The 14,722-nt window shown below is 52.4% G+C and overlaps 3 protein-coding genes across 3 annotated transcripts; 2 read left to right on the top strand and 1 right to left on the bottom strand.

Moving 5' to 3' along the window:
* Positions 1-680: 680 nt before the first annotated feature.
* LAESUDRAFT_761093 (dehydrogenase E1 and transketolase domain-containing protein 1) lies at positions 681-4,859 on the top strand (the record flags this gene model as incomplete). The annotated part of the gene is made up of 24 exons (XM_040912859.1): positions 681-694; positions 747-841; positions 920-1,462; positions 1,517-1,678; positions 1,738-1,815; positions 1,887-2,069; positions 2,124-2,172; positions 2,242-2,247; positions 2,306-2,415; positions 2,472-2,524; positions 2,590-2,624; positions 2,675-2,777; positions 2,831-3,079; positions 3,133-3,219; positions 3,273-3,358; positions 3,417-3,508; positions 3,573-3,601; positions 3,654-3,710; positions 3,777-3,803; positions 3,862-3,895; positions 3,952-3,997; positions 4,083-4,137; positions 4,187-4,354; positions 4,404-4,859. The coding sequence occupies 24 exons, from the start codon at positions 681-683 to the stop codon at positions 4,857-4,859; spliced, it is 2,817 nt and encodes a 938-aa protein (XP_040762273.1).
* A 286-nt stretch (positions 4,860-5,145) lies between these two features.
* LAESUDRAFT_703577 (P-loop containing nucleoside triphosphate hydrolase protein) lies at positions 5,146-11,361 on the bottom strand (the record flags this gene model as incomplete). Its single annotated transcript, XM_040906523.1, has 16 exons — positions 11,136-11,361; positions 11,026-11,085; positions 10,875-10,973; positions 10,646-10,812; positions 10,429-10,593; positions 9,315-10,379; positions 8,554-9,262; positions 8,337-8,498; positions 8,140-8,281; positions 7,993-8,082; positions 7,322-7,928; positions 6,820-7,265; positions 6,728-6,768; positions 6,595-6,674; positions 6,520-6,541; positions 5,146-6,467 (listed from the first exon to the last, which is right to left on the bottom strand). The coding sequence occupies exons 1-16, from the start codon at positions 11,332-11,334 to the stop codon at positions 5,146-5,148; spliced, it is 5,376 nt and encodes a 1,791-aa protein (XP_040762272.1). The 5' UTR covers positions 11,335-11,361.
* Positions 11,362-12,040: 679 nt separating this feature from the next.
* On the top strand, positions 12,041-14,105 carry LAESUDRAFT_728015 (Aldo/keto reductase). Its single transcript, XM_040909340.1, has 9 exons — positions 12,041-12,406; positions 12,470-12,557; positions 12,614-12,683; positions 12,731-12,821; positions 12,877-13,020; positions 13,071-13,165; positions 13,224-13,407; positions 13,468-13,615; positions 13,674-14,105. Exons 1-9 carry the CDS (start codon positions 12,349-12,351, stop codon positions 13,723-13,725), a joined length of 930 nt encoding a protein of 309 aa, XP_040762271.1. The 5' UTR covers positions 12,041-12,348; the 3' UTR covers positions 13,726-14,105.
* Positions 14,106-14,722: the final 617 nt, after the last annotated feature.

The raw sequence follows: 14,722 nt of genomic DNA, 5'->3' as shown, positions 1-14,722 counted from the left end.
CAGATTTATTTTTCCACGGGAAACCTGATGAAAAAATGGTGAAAATATCTTAAGTCTGAATATGGAAATAGTTTGGAAATTGGGCGGAGACAATTGAATTATGTTACAATTGCTTCCCCGAAACATATCGGTACCACATATTTTTGGACTGAAATATCTTCCTTTGGGAAAAAGTTTCACTATTGCTGATACATTTCGGTAAAACAATCATAACATAATTTAATTGTCTCCGCCCAATTTCCAAACTATTTCCATATCCAGACTTAAGATATTTTCACCATTTTTGCATCAGGTTTCCCGTGGAAAAATAAATCTGTGCAGGCTGTGCGATACTGCACAGTCCTATATGGCGGCGCAGAACATAGTGCTTGATTTGACGGAGCTCCTCTGCAGTACCCTTTCCAGCATGACAAGCTCCCAGGACCTGGATGTTTCACTTATCTCCGCAACAGTTTTCTCACCGGACTTCCGCTGAAGACACGCACGTGAGCGCATTAAAGCAGCGTTGCGTTCGCTGATCACGATGGCGGATCATGGGATGAGCGTGGATGACCTCCAGCACGCACGCATGGTCGGCGTGTCCGCGAGCAAGATAACCGCGCAGCTTGTCCTCTCAGACTTGATGGTCGTGAACACCTAACTTTCTCTCGTGCGAAGTGAACGCGTAGCATCACGACTCGATGGCTGCTGTCAGGTACGATAACAGCGCGCAACGTACGCGTGTATGCGAGTAACGTTGCCTTCAGGTGGCGCCCCGGCCTGGCTCGTAACTCCGCGCGACGCCAGTACCACGACAAGTCCTATGGTTATCGTGAACCTCGACGATTCTCCTTGCCGGACTGTGAGTTATCCCATCTGGCACCCTAGCAATCATTCATGCTGTGGTCGCGTTTGGCATTTTGTTTATGCGTGCATCTAGACAGCCCGACACAGTTGCAGAACAGAACGGCGAACGCGCCTCTCCTCCGCTATGTCGACTCACTGCGCACACATGGGCACCGTGCCGCGCGCATCGACCCTCTAGATCTCCTCCAGCGCGAAGAAGTCGCGGCCCTCAACCCGCGGAGGTATGGCCTCGTCGATGACGCGCAGAAATACGATGTCAACGGCATTGTTTGGACCAATCCCGTTGGCGTGGACGCAGACACGAAGGAGGAATGGACACTCGGCGAGATCACTCAGCACCTACGCGCCCTCTACGTCGGGCGCATCGCATACGAGTACATGCACTCGCCGTCCAAGACCGAGCGGCTGTGGTTTTCGCACCTGCTCGAGTCGCAGAGACCTCATGACGCGAAGCTTGATGTCAGGGAGAAGGCGCGCATACATTCGCTGCTCGCGCGCAGCGAGATGTTCGACCAGTTCCTACAGTTGAAGTTTCCGAACCTGAAGCGATACGGCCTGGAGGGCGGCGAGTCGATGCTTCCTGCGCTCGACGCGTTATTTGCTAGTGCTGCAAGAGGTGCATTCCTAGACTCATCGTGTCGACGTAGCTATGCTCACATTGCGACTGCAGCTGGCGTAGAGAACATTGTCCTGGCTATGCCGCACCGCGGTCGGTTGAACCTCCTCACGGGCCTGCTCGAGTATTCTCCTGCAGCGTTGTTTCACAAGATCAAAGGAGGAGCAGAGTTCCCCGAGGACCTTGGCGCGTCTGGAGACGTCATAAGTCATCTCAGTCAGTTCGATATAACGATATATGCTATTCTCGCACATGCTTACCTTGAATACAATTAGCTGCATCCCCGAGTCTGCAATACGACGGAGCCCCAATCCCGGTCAAGGTGACGCTGCTACCGAACCCTTCACACCTCGGTATGGCACACACTCTCTCGCATCCATCCCTCAGCATCATTACTGATTGCCTGCTTCCTCATTCCTGTCAGAGGCGGTCAACCCGGTCGCCCTCGGCAAGACTCGCGCGAAGCAATTTGCGCTGCTCAAGGAGCTCATACGCAACGGCATGCCACTCGAGGAGTGCTTCCCGGGCGATAAGGTGATGTGTGTGCAGCTGCATGGTGATGGGAGCTTCACGGGCCAGGGCGTGATTATGGAAAGCCTCGGGTTGAGTACGTTGTGTGGCACGATTGTTGTGCAGATCGCATGCTGACGGTATTTGGCAGGTAATTTGCCACACTATACCGTGGGCGGGACGGTACATATTGTGGTCAAGTGAGTATATGCGCGGCATCTCGCCTGGCTTGAGTCTGACTCGTTTTAAATCTTCAATCTGTTATTCAGTAATAGGTACGTATGCAGTCTCTACCTATCTAGCTATTTAGCTCATTCATTACGCCGTCGACAGCATCGGTTACACGACTCCGGCATCTAGTGCTCATTCGGGACTGTATTCGTCGGATATAGGCAAGATGATCAATGCGCCGGTACTGCATGTCAACGGAGACTATCCTGAAGGTGTCTTAACCCGCAGTTTACTTGGCGTACAAAGCTGATTGTTTCCTCCGCCGTAGATGTGGCACGGGCAGTGGAAACGGCGTTCAAGTACAGGAACTACTTCCGCAAGGTCGGCGCATTGAATGTCTAATGAGCCTGCAAACGTGACTGACATGCATCGTGCGATGCACTAAGGACATCATTGTCGATTTGATTGTCTATCGACGCTGGTAAGCTCATTGTCTGATCGAAAGAGACTGATAGTTGATGTGTTTGCAAGGGGCCACAACGAGCTCGACGAGCCCGCGTTCACACAGCCGCTTATGTACGACAAAATCAGGTCTCGCCGCTCGGTGCCCGTCATGTACGAGGACCAGCTCATCGTACGTCCTCCCTCACTGCCGCTCCCTTTCGCTCACTTAGAGCGTGTACGAAGGACGAGGAAGTGCTGTCGAAAGAGGAAGCCACCGACGTCCGCACATCCTACAAGACACACCTCACATCCGAGTTCACCGCCACAGATTCCTACACACCCACCGCCGCGGGCGCGTCAATACTGCAAGAGCAGTGGAGCGGAATGGTGTGGCCCGCGAGCAGCGCCGCTGTCCGGGACCCCGAGACGGGCGTAGGGCATGATGTGCTGCAGCACGTGGGGCGCGCAAGTGTCACCGTGCCTGAGGGATTTGTACGTGCTCCTGCGAACTCGGAGCGATGAGCATGTTTTTGACAGGCGTGTAGGAGATCCATCCTCGTCTGCAGCGACATGTGAACAGCCGCCTGCGCGCCATTGAGAAAGGCGAGGGAATAGATTGGGCGACGGCCGAGGTGAGCGCATACGCCATGATGCGGTCCTGTCAACCCATTGTGTATATCTGCAGGCAATGGTGTTCGGCACGTTGATGCTCGAGGGCCATGATGTGCGAATCTCCGGACAAGACGTTGGACGTGGGACCTTCAGTCAGAGGTTAGCATGGTCATCTGTTGAGTCACGGAGCACAAGTTAAGCGGACACATCTGCGCAGACATGCGATGCTGGTCGACCAGCGCACCGAGGACGTCGTCGTGCCTTTGAATGCCGTACTTCAATGCGAGGGAAAGCTGGAGCTCGCGAACAGTGAGTGGCAAATAGTATAAATATGCATGTTTGCTTGACCATTCATCATGCTGCGTTGCCATAGGCTCGCTCAGCGAACTGGCTGTACTGGGAGTGAGTGAACCATCAACTAATCCTACACAAACGTTTATATCTGAGTATGCAGTTCGAATACGGCGTCAGCTGGGAAAGACCTGGGATTCTGCCGATCTGGGAGGCTCAGGTCAGTAGCAGTGGCTGGTCATGTTCATGTTTCACGCCGTCCGAGGTATTGAATTTATCCTGACAGTTCGGCGACTTCTTCAACGGCGCTCAGGTATCAATTCCCCATATAAGTTACTCACGTCTTGGTGAATCGTCTAATTCGTGGATAGGTCATCATCGACACTTTCATCTCTTCTGCGGAAAGTAAGCGACTGCAGGCACTCTTCTGATCGGATGACGCTGACGCTTCTCGATCGTAGCGAAGTGGCTGAAGCAAAGTGGGATCGTCATGCTACTTCCACATGGGTGCGTCCTAGCAGTCCGCTCGTCATGAAGGAGCCTGCATCCGCTGACTGTGCAATGGCAATGGAACCTACATGCCTGTAAACAGTCTGGACGGTGCTGGTCCAGAACATTCGTCTTCACGGATCGAGCGCATGCTGCAGGTGAATTTCCAAGGGACACTAGAAGATACCTAGCTGACATGACCACAAGCTCACAAACGACCGTTACGACTTTGACGACAAGATGACTAACGTCAACATGCATGTCGTCTTCCCAACCACCCCTGCCCAATACTTCCATCTGTTACGTAGGCAACTCCATCGGAACTACCGGAAGCCCTTGATTGTGGCGTCTCCAAAGGGTCTTCTCCGTCTACCGGTGCGCACATACCTCTCTGCGAAAGCTTCTTGCGCTCATGTGCACTTAGGCTGCTTCATCTGCATTAGCGGATCTCGCACCGGGACAGCGCTTCCAGCCAGTCTTGGACGACGTCGAGGTCGACAAGTCCGTTGTCAAACGTGTCGTCTGTGTGTCCGGCAAGCTATGCTATGACCTCATAAAGGAACGTCAGAAACGGCAGCTATCGAACGTGGCCTTCGTCAGGATCGAGGAATTGTGTCCCTTCCCCTTCGAACAGCTCTCACGGACACTGGGACAATATGAGAACGTGGAAGAGTTCATTTGGCTTCAAGAGGAGCCTCGCAATCAGGGTGCCTGGCCACACATAGAATGCAGGCTGAATGCGGTCCTGGAGCGACTGTCGGTGAAGAGAGGGATTTCATATAGAGGACGAAAACAGGACTCCGTCGCCGCGCCTGGGCAGGCGAAGCTGTATGGTGCCCAGCAGAAAGCGGTTTTAGAGGCTGCATTTGTTGGCCTATGAGGTTGGCGTGGCAACAGGAGCATTATAAGAGTGGTCACACCGTTTTTCCTCGTACAGCTCATTGTCCGAACGCGAGCCTCCCAGTAGATATGACGTCGTCAAGCAATCTATAGCTGGTCAGATACAGTTTCTCGATTTCATGATCCAAGAGATCGCGCGAGTTGCGCTAGCTCTTTGGCCACGTAAATGATTACTCTATCTTCGACAGGAATCCGTGAAGCCCAAAAACAAAAACATCTCCTGTTGGTCAATAGACAATCGTGACACTCCCTTCGACAAATTGACATCACGCCCACATGGCCCGGAATTTCTCGTCGAACTCTTTCGTTACAGCGTCGACAACCTCGTAGACCTTCCAATCGCGGTCCTTTACTCCTGGAGGACGTTTGATCGTCGTCACCGGTCCATCTTCATCCTCGTCCACCTCTGTAGGATCCAAGGTCCCATACCCGCTATCAACGTCCGCATTCTTAATGCCGTCGTCGGTGCTACCCATGGTGGCCTCCGAAGCTTTGATGAGCAGTTGTTCGAGACCAGCTCGGACGGTCTTCAGAGTCAATGTGAAGTCCTCCAGTAGGTACCAGACGTCATTATCCCGGATGCCATTCGCAGCCTTGAGCGCAGCGGGCTGTCCGTGAGTGTAGAAATCGAGGAGGTATGCGTTGAGAGCATAGAAGCCCTCTACGTCGTCTGCATCCGCCGCGAAATGCGCGGCCGACGGGATTGCGTATTGATTCAGGTTAAGACCGTGTCGAGCTGTCCGGGCCAACTCCTCGACAGTATGGAAATTGTCGCCGTGACCCGAGTTCGCAACGAAGGATGAGCGCGCCGTGACTCGAACGGCCGTGGTCTCCAAATACTCGCGGAACAGACCACTGGATTTCAGCTCACTTCCTGCCATCCCCTTGCTGAACGGCAGTTGGACATCAGGGCCCAGCTGTTCCTGGTGCTGTTCAACATACGCCACTGCGTAGCCAATGAAGACATATAAAATTTCGGCATCATGTTCCTTCAGGACCTTCTTGGCTTTTGCGGATAGTGGTGGGAGGATCACTATTGACGGCGACTTTTTGACGAGGTACTGAAGATTCTCGTCCGTGGCATACACCTGTGGAAGATACCGACGGCTAAAGATGTGGCACATTAACACCATGAATTCTCTGCGTGCAGCGAACTGATTGGGTTGAGCGCAAATGCTGTGGATGACTCCGTAACGGAGCAGAGCTATCAGCGCGAGGTTACCAGGTTCGGTATAGTAAAGATGCGCTGCAACGCCAAACAGATTTATCGGATTTCCCGCCTTGTCCATCAGACCTGCGCGGCGGAGGTAATCGATGCTGAATCGCAAGAAGTGAAGCATATGCTGTCTGCCAACGTCTGATGTGAAGCCGACGTGGGGTAATCGCAGGAGAGCCTTTATGGCGTGGACCGCAACAGGTGCATTTTCTGAGCCTTGCAGAAGGTTGAATAACCGAAGGACCATTGTTGATGTCAGAGGGAAGTTGCCTCCTAGTGATGGCAGCCGCGATAAAACCAGTCGTCGACATCTGTCTAAAGCGATGCCGTAGAAGACGACTTTGCCTAGAAGATCGAATCCTCGTCTTCCCGCTGCGAGATCCTCATCAGATTCCTTCATTGAAGCATCACTGACGAGACATACCGCGTCCAGCACATTGTCGATACTGTGAGGGATGTTATTATGCCATCAATCAAGCAGGGTTAGATGACTACTCACCATGAGCGCAGTCAAGAAGGGGGAATCCCCGCAGAAAACGGATGTTCTAGTGGGCGCATTGATTCCGAGGGCCAAGGTACCTGCATTTAACTGCGTGAAGCCAGCGACTTTAATCATGAAGGACATGGCACACCTGTCGCAACAACAACTCTCAGGAATCCCATCCTATAGAGACTGAGGTCGAAATCAGTAGCGGGACAGCATCGACTCTCACAAAAGGCCCACCTCTCAACTAGCGATCTGTAACGTTTGTTCATGCCAGCATGATGAACACCGACTCCGCGACGTAGAGCACGGAACGCCCAGTCAGGAACGCTGGACCATCGTTGGAGTTGTCGGATCTCATCTTCAAGGTCATTCATTGAGTATGCGGTGGATATACTAGCAAAGGAATAATGAGACAAAGGCTCAGATGGATCGAAGGTGCTCTCCCAGCTAGCTGGAGAGTCGGGAGCCCGCGGCTCGTCTTCTCCTTGCTTCTGCCGGAGCTGTCTCTCCAACTGTCGCTCACGGTTCTTTGCCTGTGCCTTCCAGCGTTCCCATTGCTTCAATTTGGCCTGCCATTCAGGGCTTTGTGCACGCCATTCCTCCTCTGCATTCTCCAGGACATCGAGAATTGACTGAGCCATTTTTTCGCAAGCCTTTCGATCAAAATTGAACAACAAGGCAGGCTGAGTGACAATGTGAATGAAGACGAGCCGAAACGTTATCAGAACCTAGAACATACCAGATCTCCGCGCGAATGCAGGTCCGAAACTAGATAGATGACGTTTTCGTAGAAGTCGTCTTTCGCCGGGACAGAGTCATGATTGCCTTGCTTCAATAGGGGGTCAGTTAGATGTAGCACAACGTCGTTGATTACGGAAGGCGACTCTGGGGAGTTGACAGAAGTCAGCAAGGAGGAGACAACTGCCTTCAAGGCATCTTCATATTTAAGAATGTCTTTCTGTCTCAAGAGTTTTACCGGACAGCTTGAAAAGAATCGAGTTGGATCCAAGGCCTCGATATCATAGGAACTATCGCAATGGTCCCTAAGAGCATTGAACAGACTCAGACAATCCGCTGCTTCCAAAGAAAAGTCCGGAGGCAGCTCTGTCGCTCCGAATGACAACAATGAGATGGGATGCAAAAATTTGAGTCGCTCCGTATGCTGGTATTTGCTCAGTCCGCTAAAGGCCGGCGGCTTCTTGCCTTGCAGTATGTACGTAAACTTGCGAAGATGAGAATAGCGATGCGGATGGTGAATGAATGTATGTTCGAAACCGTGTGCTTGTTGGACAGAGGAAAGCCATGCATTGAATTTTTCGGGATGTCCAATAGTAGCTGAAAGACCTCTATAGAGTTCAAATGCAGCAGACTCAGCGGATGTTGCTTGTAATCTAATAGGATGACACGCACATGATCGGGCACGGAGCAAGAAGCAGGATCTGCTCCCAGACGGCTCCTCCTTCTTGTTGACCAATGGTATGGATTTCGTCAAGAATAACTCTGCGCAGGCAATCAACACTTCTGGGTACGGCCAAGGTCAAGACAAGCAAACTGTACCGTTTGATTCTTGGTGTCCAAACTCTAGCGAGTGGTGGCGACAGCAGCATGATTGCAAGCATTTCAGGGACGGTCACAAGAATTTGACAATTTTGAGGATCGTGAATTCTATAATCCCGAGTATGAATCGCCCAGCAGCTCCCTGTATGAGACGTAAGTTGTGTGTTCATGCATACATTGATGACGCTATCCCTCACGTCCGTTGAGATCCTTGCGGAAGCGTGCGTGTACTTCCGCCGCGATCTGGTTTACGAGGGCTTTTGTTGGCGCCACATAGACTAATATGCCATCGTTTGTCTGTCTCAGAATTTGTTCCATTGCGTAATACGAGATAAATGTTTTTCCTGCACTTGTAGGGGCTGCCAACGGAGAACATCAGGAGTGATACGTGCGTCGAATCATCCGAGTGCTTACCAACAGCAAGAACAGATTGGTTCTTGTCTAATGCGTCCAATACATCCCGCTGCCATGCATCAGGTTGGAAAGACACTCGCGGATCGCTCTTGCTGTCCATGGACCGGTCCATGTACTCCCCGAATAAGCGCAATTGCCATACAAAAGGATCCTCGTTGATATGCATGAACTTGTGCAGTGGCGAGCCACTCTTGGACTTGACCAGCTTGACGAACTTGAATGAAGGAGCGCGATCCTCGCTTTCCGGTGCGATCGAAGCCGCTGCCTTTAACTCTTCGATCGCCATTTCGAGGCCCACGACACGGAGGACCATGTCGAGGATGTCCACAGCAGCTTCAAATAGCTCTCGCTGCTGATATGCGTCCTTCACTATTCGCAAAATGGCCACGACGGCAGCGTCTCGGACTGACGGTTCCTCGCGGGAGGGGTGCTCAATCCAGCGGAGAAACTCGAGATGCAACCTATACAATCGCACCTCCACGGCGAGCCAGGTGGACTTCGTGCGTTTGTTTCGCAGGAGCGAGTCTGCAACAAAGATCTGGTGAGTCCGCGATCCATCTTTCAAGCTCTCCAGCTGCTCTTTCCACCAGCTCGTATTAGAGTCATCTTCTTTAAGCTGCTTTTTCGCCAGGTTAGCCTGTCTAATCTTGTCTGCTGACGAAACGTGCGCTGGTTTTCCTTTCTTGCCAGGCTTCGCTTTTGGAGGTTCCTGCCATTGCACCGTTCCCATCAGCATTGTCTCGCCTTTCGTTGAGAAGAACACGATGTACCTGTATGAGACGCGTTTTGGTGTTCTTACTTGGCTGAGGATCATTTGACTTGGCGGACGTGATCACGATGCGCTCAAGAGGCACACCAAAGGCACCCGTCAGCGTCTGCGCCTGCCACTCCATGCTCGCCATAAAGCGCTGATCGCTCCGCAGCTTGCGGCGTCGTTGCCGCTCGTCAAGCGGCCGCGCAACTTCACCTCCTAGATGAGGGGGCAATACCGCCCGGCGATGATTGTGCCAATGGTTAACATCGTTGAAGATCGTGTTGAAGTCGAGGTGGTGGGCCTGCACGGCGTCGGGGGCGCTATCATCCACGTCTACGTGCACCTCAGCCAGCTCTTCGTCAAAAACGGGGTGTGAGAATGGCAGAAGACGGAAGGGTTTGCGTTGAGAAGCGGCCTTCCGACGATCTTTTTTGGATTTTTTTGCTGTTACCACAGAGCTTTCCGCAGGTTTTGAAGGGTGTTGGGGTGCGAGTTCGGCAAAATCGACAGGACGTAGCTGGAGAGATGCCCAGATGCTGTCGAGGCGCACGCTGGTCTCCTCACCAAAGACGTCCTGCCTCGATGCATCGGTGTGTTTCTGCATATAATCGACCAGCGCAACGAACACGCGCCCATCGACATCCAAAGCTACCTCGTCGGAAAGCCCCTTTAGCACAAGGAAAATGCTTGGTAGAAAATCCTCGAGGAGCATATTGACGAGACCCGGGTGCAGATCAGGGAGTGGCCTAGCACGCTCTGCAACGCTTAGCATGGGTAGCAGCAGCAGATGAGCAATAAACGCAAAGAGCAACTCTTCCATGCACTCAAGGCGATGGTTCGTTAGATCGATCACGCGCTGCGCAAACGTTTGCAAAAGTGCATCCTGGCTCGTGAGGGACTGCAGGCCTTGCGGCGCCAAGGCATCAAGGGGCATCGCGGAGCAGCCACGCCATGCCTGGCTCTCCTTGACAGTGAGTGACCTCAGCGCCGCACTGCTTGCGTTCCATAACCAGTTTTCGAAATGTTTCCGCGCGTCATGGTCCAGCCGCTGCTCGTAGACGAAGGTCATGATCTATAGCACCTCTTTGATTAGCATGGTGACTTATTTGCTGCCAAAGGACACCTGCCTTGGAGTCACGGTACTCCGCCCCATGCAAGAGAGATACGGACACGCCTTGGGCGAGAACGTCGAAGATGAATGTTCGCTGTGTCAGGATGCGCTCGGCAGCGAGACGTGGGCTGTTGGCGTCAAGCATGCCTCCGTCGTTCGTCATGATGAACATCGGCTGCCAATGTATTTCAGTAACAGGTCATGAGGTCGAAAGCGTGTGACCTCACCTTGTGGACTCGATGATAGCGACGCCACTCGGGGTCAGTCAGACTCTTGAACGTATGCACCGAGATGTCCAATCGCTTGAGGTGCTTGAAAAGAAGTACGCGCGCGAGATCGCGCGACATGAATACGAATTCCGTGTTGCCCGTCTGCAATGTAAGGTGTCGATTTTCTGCAAAATAGCCACAAGTCAGATGAGATTTCGAGATCGGAGGCTTTGAGCCGCAGCATTACCATTCCAGAACGCGATCTCGAAAGTCGCTGAACGATTTTTAAATTCACTCAACCTTCGCTCTAGTGAGTAGATGGCATGAAGCACCTGGAAACTTGGCTCTGCGGGTGCGATTGCATCAGGTCATATTCCTAGAGGTTCAACGTGACGTACCATCTGCCCTACCCAATGCGAGCAGAGGGTCGTTCAGCACCTCCTGGAACAACGCATCGCCTACAAGGGCGTCAGCAACGTCACGCAGTACAATGGCTGTCAGACCGTACCATCAATCAAGAAAAGCTCGCTGCCTGCATAGTCTCCAATGAGGTCCATCCATCTTCCCCTTCGGTTCGTGAGAGTGTACCACCTTGTATCCAGGTATTTGAGCGCCTTTTCGCACGAATCTGAAGACGGTTTGACGGAAACTTCATCATTTTCATTGATGAGTGCTTGACCCACGCGCTCGAAGTCGTCGAGATCCATGTTGGCGGTTCGAGAAGGGAAAGAGAGGGTACGCGTAAGCTAAAGTGTAAGAGCAACAAGCGCTCTGCTTCGCGAAGCACTCCAGATCTCGCAAACGGCCGAAATGCCGTTTTTCACCTTTTGGAAGGTGCGTTTCCAGTTTGTGTGGCTGTGTGTGAATGTGAGTGTCCGCGGTACATATCATTGCCTCTGCCTCTTGAGCTTCACCTTGTCTCTTATTCTATTGCTCCATGTACACGAGTTGTTGGTGTTTAAGATTGATTTTCGCATGCAGTCCTGACGTGACGGTGCGTCCGATCAGAAAACAAGTCGTATTCTGTCATACATTTCAATACAACATGTCCGGCATATAAGACGCAGAAACCAAACTCTCACCGGGTCGCTGGAATAGTACAGCAAAGAATCGACCAAAGATTGAACGAAGTCTCGGGATCTGGCCTCTGCGACAAAGTCAACAATTCCTCTAGCCCAAATTTTCGCGGTCCTCCCAAGAGAATATTTCGTGCCACGATGCACTCACGTTTTTGTCAATGATAGACCTGCAGCTTCCTGTAGCACAAGTTCGGCGCAACGTCTTAGCGGCGAAAAACGTTACGAAAAAGTGAGCTCTGGGCAAGCCTGAGTGGCCACTGAAAATTCGATCGAAACGGGAGCCCGGGCCGGGCAACTCTGCACGCGGTCCGCTCTTCGCGGGCGCCTCTGCGAGTTGCTTACGTCAGCGTCGCGCGGACCATCAGTCTTGCGGACTTTGTGGTTTTCTTCCTGGCTGCGAGGCTACGCGCTGCCCGTTTGCTGAGCGACACGATGCTCACGATGGACGTGGTCAAGATGCACGCGACCGACCGCAAATATTCACCGCTCCCCTGGCCGGGACGTGAGGGGCAGACGACGTCCATCGAGTCCACCCGACGGCGTCCCACATCGACACAGGCCCCGGCCGCCGGACCGCAAGTCGCAATACTTATAAGACGGCTTGCTCGATGATTCAGCAGTACCCGTCCTCAGTTTATCACCATGCAGTGCCCTAAGGTCAAGCTCAACAATGGTGTCGAGATTCCCATCCTCGGGCTCGGTAATTCAAATTGACTCTGGTGCATGCTATGGACTGTCATTGATTGTTCAACGCATTCTACAGGAACATGGCAGTCAAAGCCTAATGAGGTGACAAACGCGGTGGAGTACGCGCTGAAGGAAGCCGGTTACAGGCACATCGACTGTGCATGGTGCGTGCAGCCAGAATCATCCGCGATCCGGCTCTGCATCTTACAGCGTCTCGCAGGGCGTATGGTAACGAGGAGGAGGTAGGCGAGGGCATTAAGAGGTCAGGCGTGCCGCGGTCAGAGATATTTGTGCGTACCTACCACTCTATGCGAGATGTCTACTGATGTCCATGCAGATCACGAGCAAACTCTGGTGCACACACCACCACCGCGTCGAAGCCGCGCTGGACGAGTCTCTCGCCAAGCTTGATACTGACTACCTCGATCGTGCGTTTTCCTTACCCTCTCGCAGCTCCGGTCATTCTTCTGAGTATCTCGATAGTATATCTTGTCCACTGGCCGATCCACCTGAACCCAAACGGGAACCACCCGGTGTTCCCTACGCGCCCTGACGGGACCCGCGATATTCTTCTAGACTGGAAGCAGAGGGACACGTGGGCGCAGATGGAGGCGGTCCTGAAGAAGGGTGCGCCAACATGATCTCTCACATCTTTCGATGCTGATAACGTCTCGCAGGCAAGGTCCGCGCGATCGGCGTGTCCAATTTCTCACAGTGCGTCCTCGAGCAGGAGATCCTTCCTTACGCTCAGGTGGTCCCCGCCGTTGACCAGGTACGCAAATCCAGCTCTCATTTGTCGTCTTCACGCCTAACGGTGTCATATGTGCCAGCTCGAAATCCACCTGTACAACCCGCAGCACAAGCTCGTCGAATGGCTCCGCTCAAAGGGCATCGAGCCACAGGCTTATTCGCCCCTCGGCTCGACCAACTCCCCGCTACTCTCGGATGAGACCGCCTCGGCGATCGCGGGCAGGTACGAGTTACAGACGACAGACGTGCTTCTTGGGTATCTCGGTCAGTGTCTTCGTATGTGTGGGTCTTACGATGACAGCCTGATCAGTCCGACATGTGCAGTGGCCAAGGACATCGTCACCCTCCCAAAGTCGGTCACCCCTGCACGCATCGCGTCGAACTACCGTGGCGCCCTCACTGCTGCTGCGAAGCTCACAAAGGAGGACATTGAGGCGCTGGATGGTGTCGCTGCGGCGGGAAAGCAGAAGCGGTGAGTGTCGTGTGCGTCTCGGATCTGAGCTCACGCTGACGACGGGTTGGTCTGTCAGGATGATCGCGCCGCCTTGGGGCATTGACCTTGGGTTTGATAACTGGCCGTGAGACGGCTCCTAGACGGAATACGCTCAGTCACATGTGTCAAATAAGTGCTGCAGCTAGACTTGATAACCGGCTCGATATCTTTTTTTCATTCTGAGTCCCTTCGGGGAGCGAAACTCGGATTATGTATGTACACAAAAGAGTGGGACCAACAGCCACCAGCGCCAGCGCGGCCATTCAGGATGAAGGCACCATCAGCGGCGTCAGAGTAGCAACTTTCCAACTTGACAGGTGGATCGGATCGTCGCTGGATCGTACAGAAGCCGGACCCACGTCGATCAAGAACTTGAAAGGATAATGCTCTGCCAGGTGGAGCGGTGCCGCGGAGGGCACGGCAGGAAAGTTAAAGAAGGTCGTTGCCCTTCCGACCATCGTGCTGAGCATTGCGCTGGGCTCTGAGCCCGAACCTCCGTCTCGAGTGTGCACATGGTCGCGCTCATGTACACGGGATGTGACGAGTCGGTAGGCACCTTTGATGGCGATCTTGTCACCGCAGACATAAAGCAATTTGCACATGTGGCAAATGCTTAGCAAATGTCGACAGGTTTTTTGCCTTTGTGATCTCAATTTGCTACAGTTCCTTCCCACATTCCATATTAAGTATTTGCATATTATATGTTGGAGGCCGAAATTTAATATCATATATTTAAGAAATGACACCATTTTCAAACTCACCAAATGCATTTAGAATTTGAGCACTGTTGAATGTAATCATACCTTTCGAATTTCAAACTATGACATGTATAAAATATCCAGTAGCAGATGAAGGTGTAATTACGGTGAATGACTTTCATTCTAGTAATCTTGGCTAGAATGACTTCAGTAGGGAAGTAGAATGTAGGCATAATCACACCTTCATCTGCTACTGGATATTTTATACATGTCATAGTTTGAAATTCAAAAATGTATGATTACATTCGGTGCACTCAAATTCTAAATTTATTTGGTGAGTTTGAAAATGGTGTCATTTCTTAAATATATGATATTAAATTTCTGCCTC

The sequence above is a fragment of the Laetiporus sulphureus genome, assembly GCF_001632365.1.
Source record: "Laetiporus sulphureus 93-53 unplaced genomic scaffold LAESUscaffold_32, whole genome shotgun sequence".
Taxonomy (NCBI): Eukaryota; Fungi; Basidiomycota; class Agaricomycetes; order Polyporales; family Laetiporaceae; genus Laetiporus; species Laetiporus sulphureus.
Note: the sequence above shows the minus strand (reverse complement) of the source record. Positions and strands in the feature narration are given on the sequence as shown.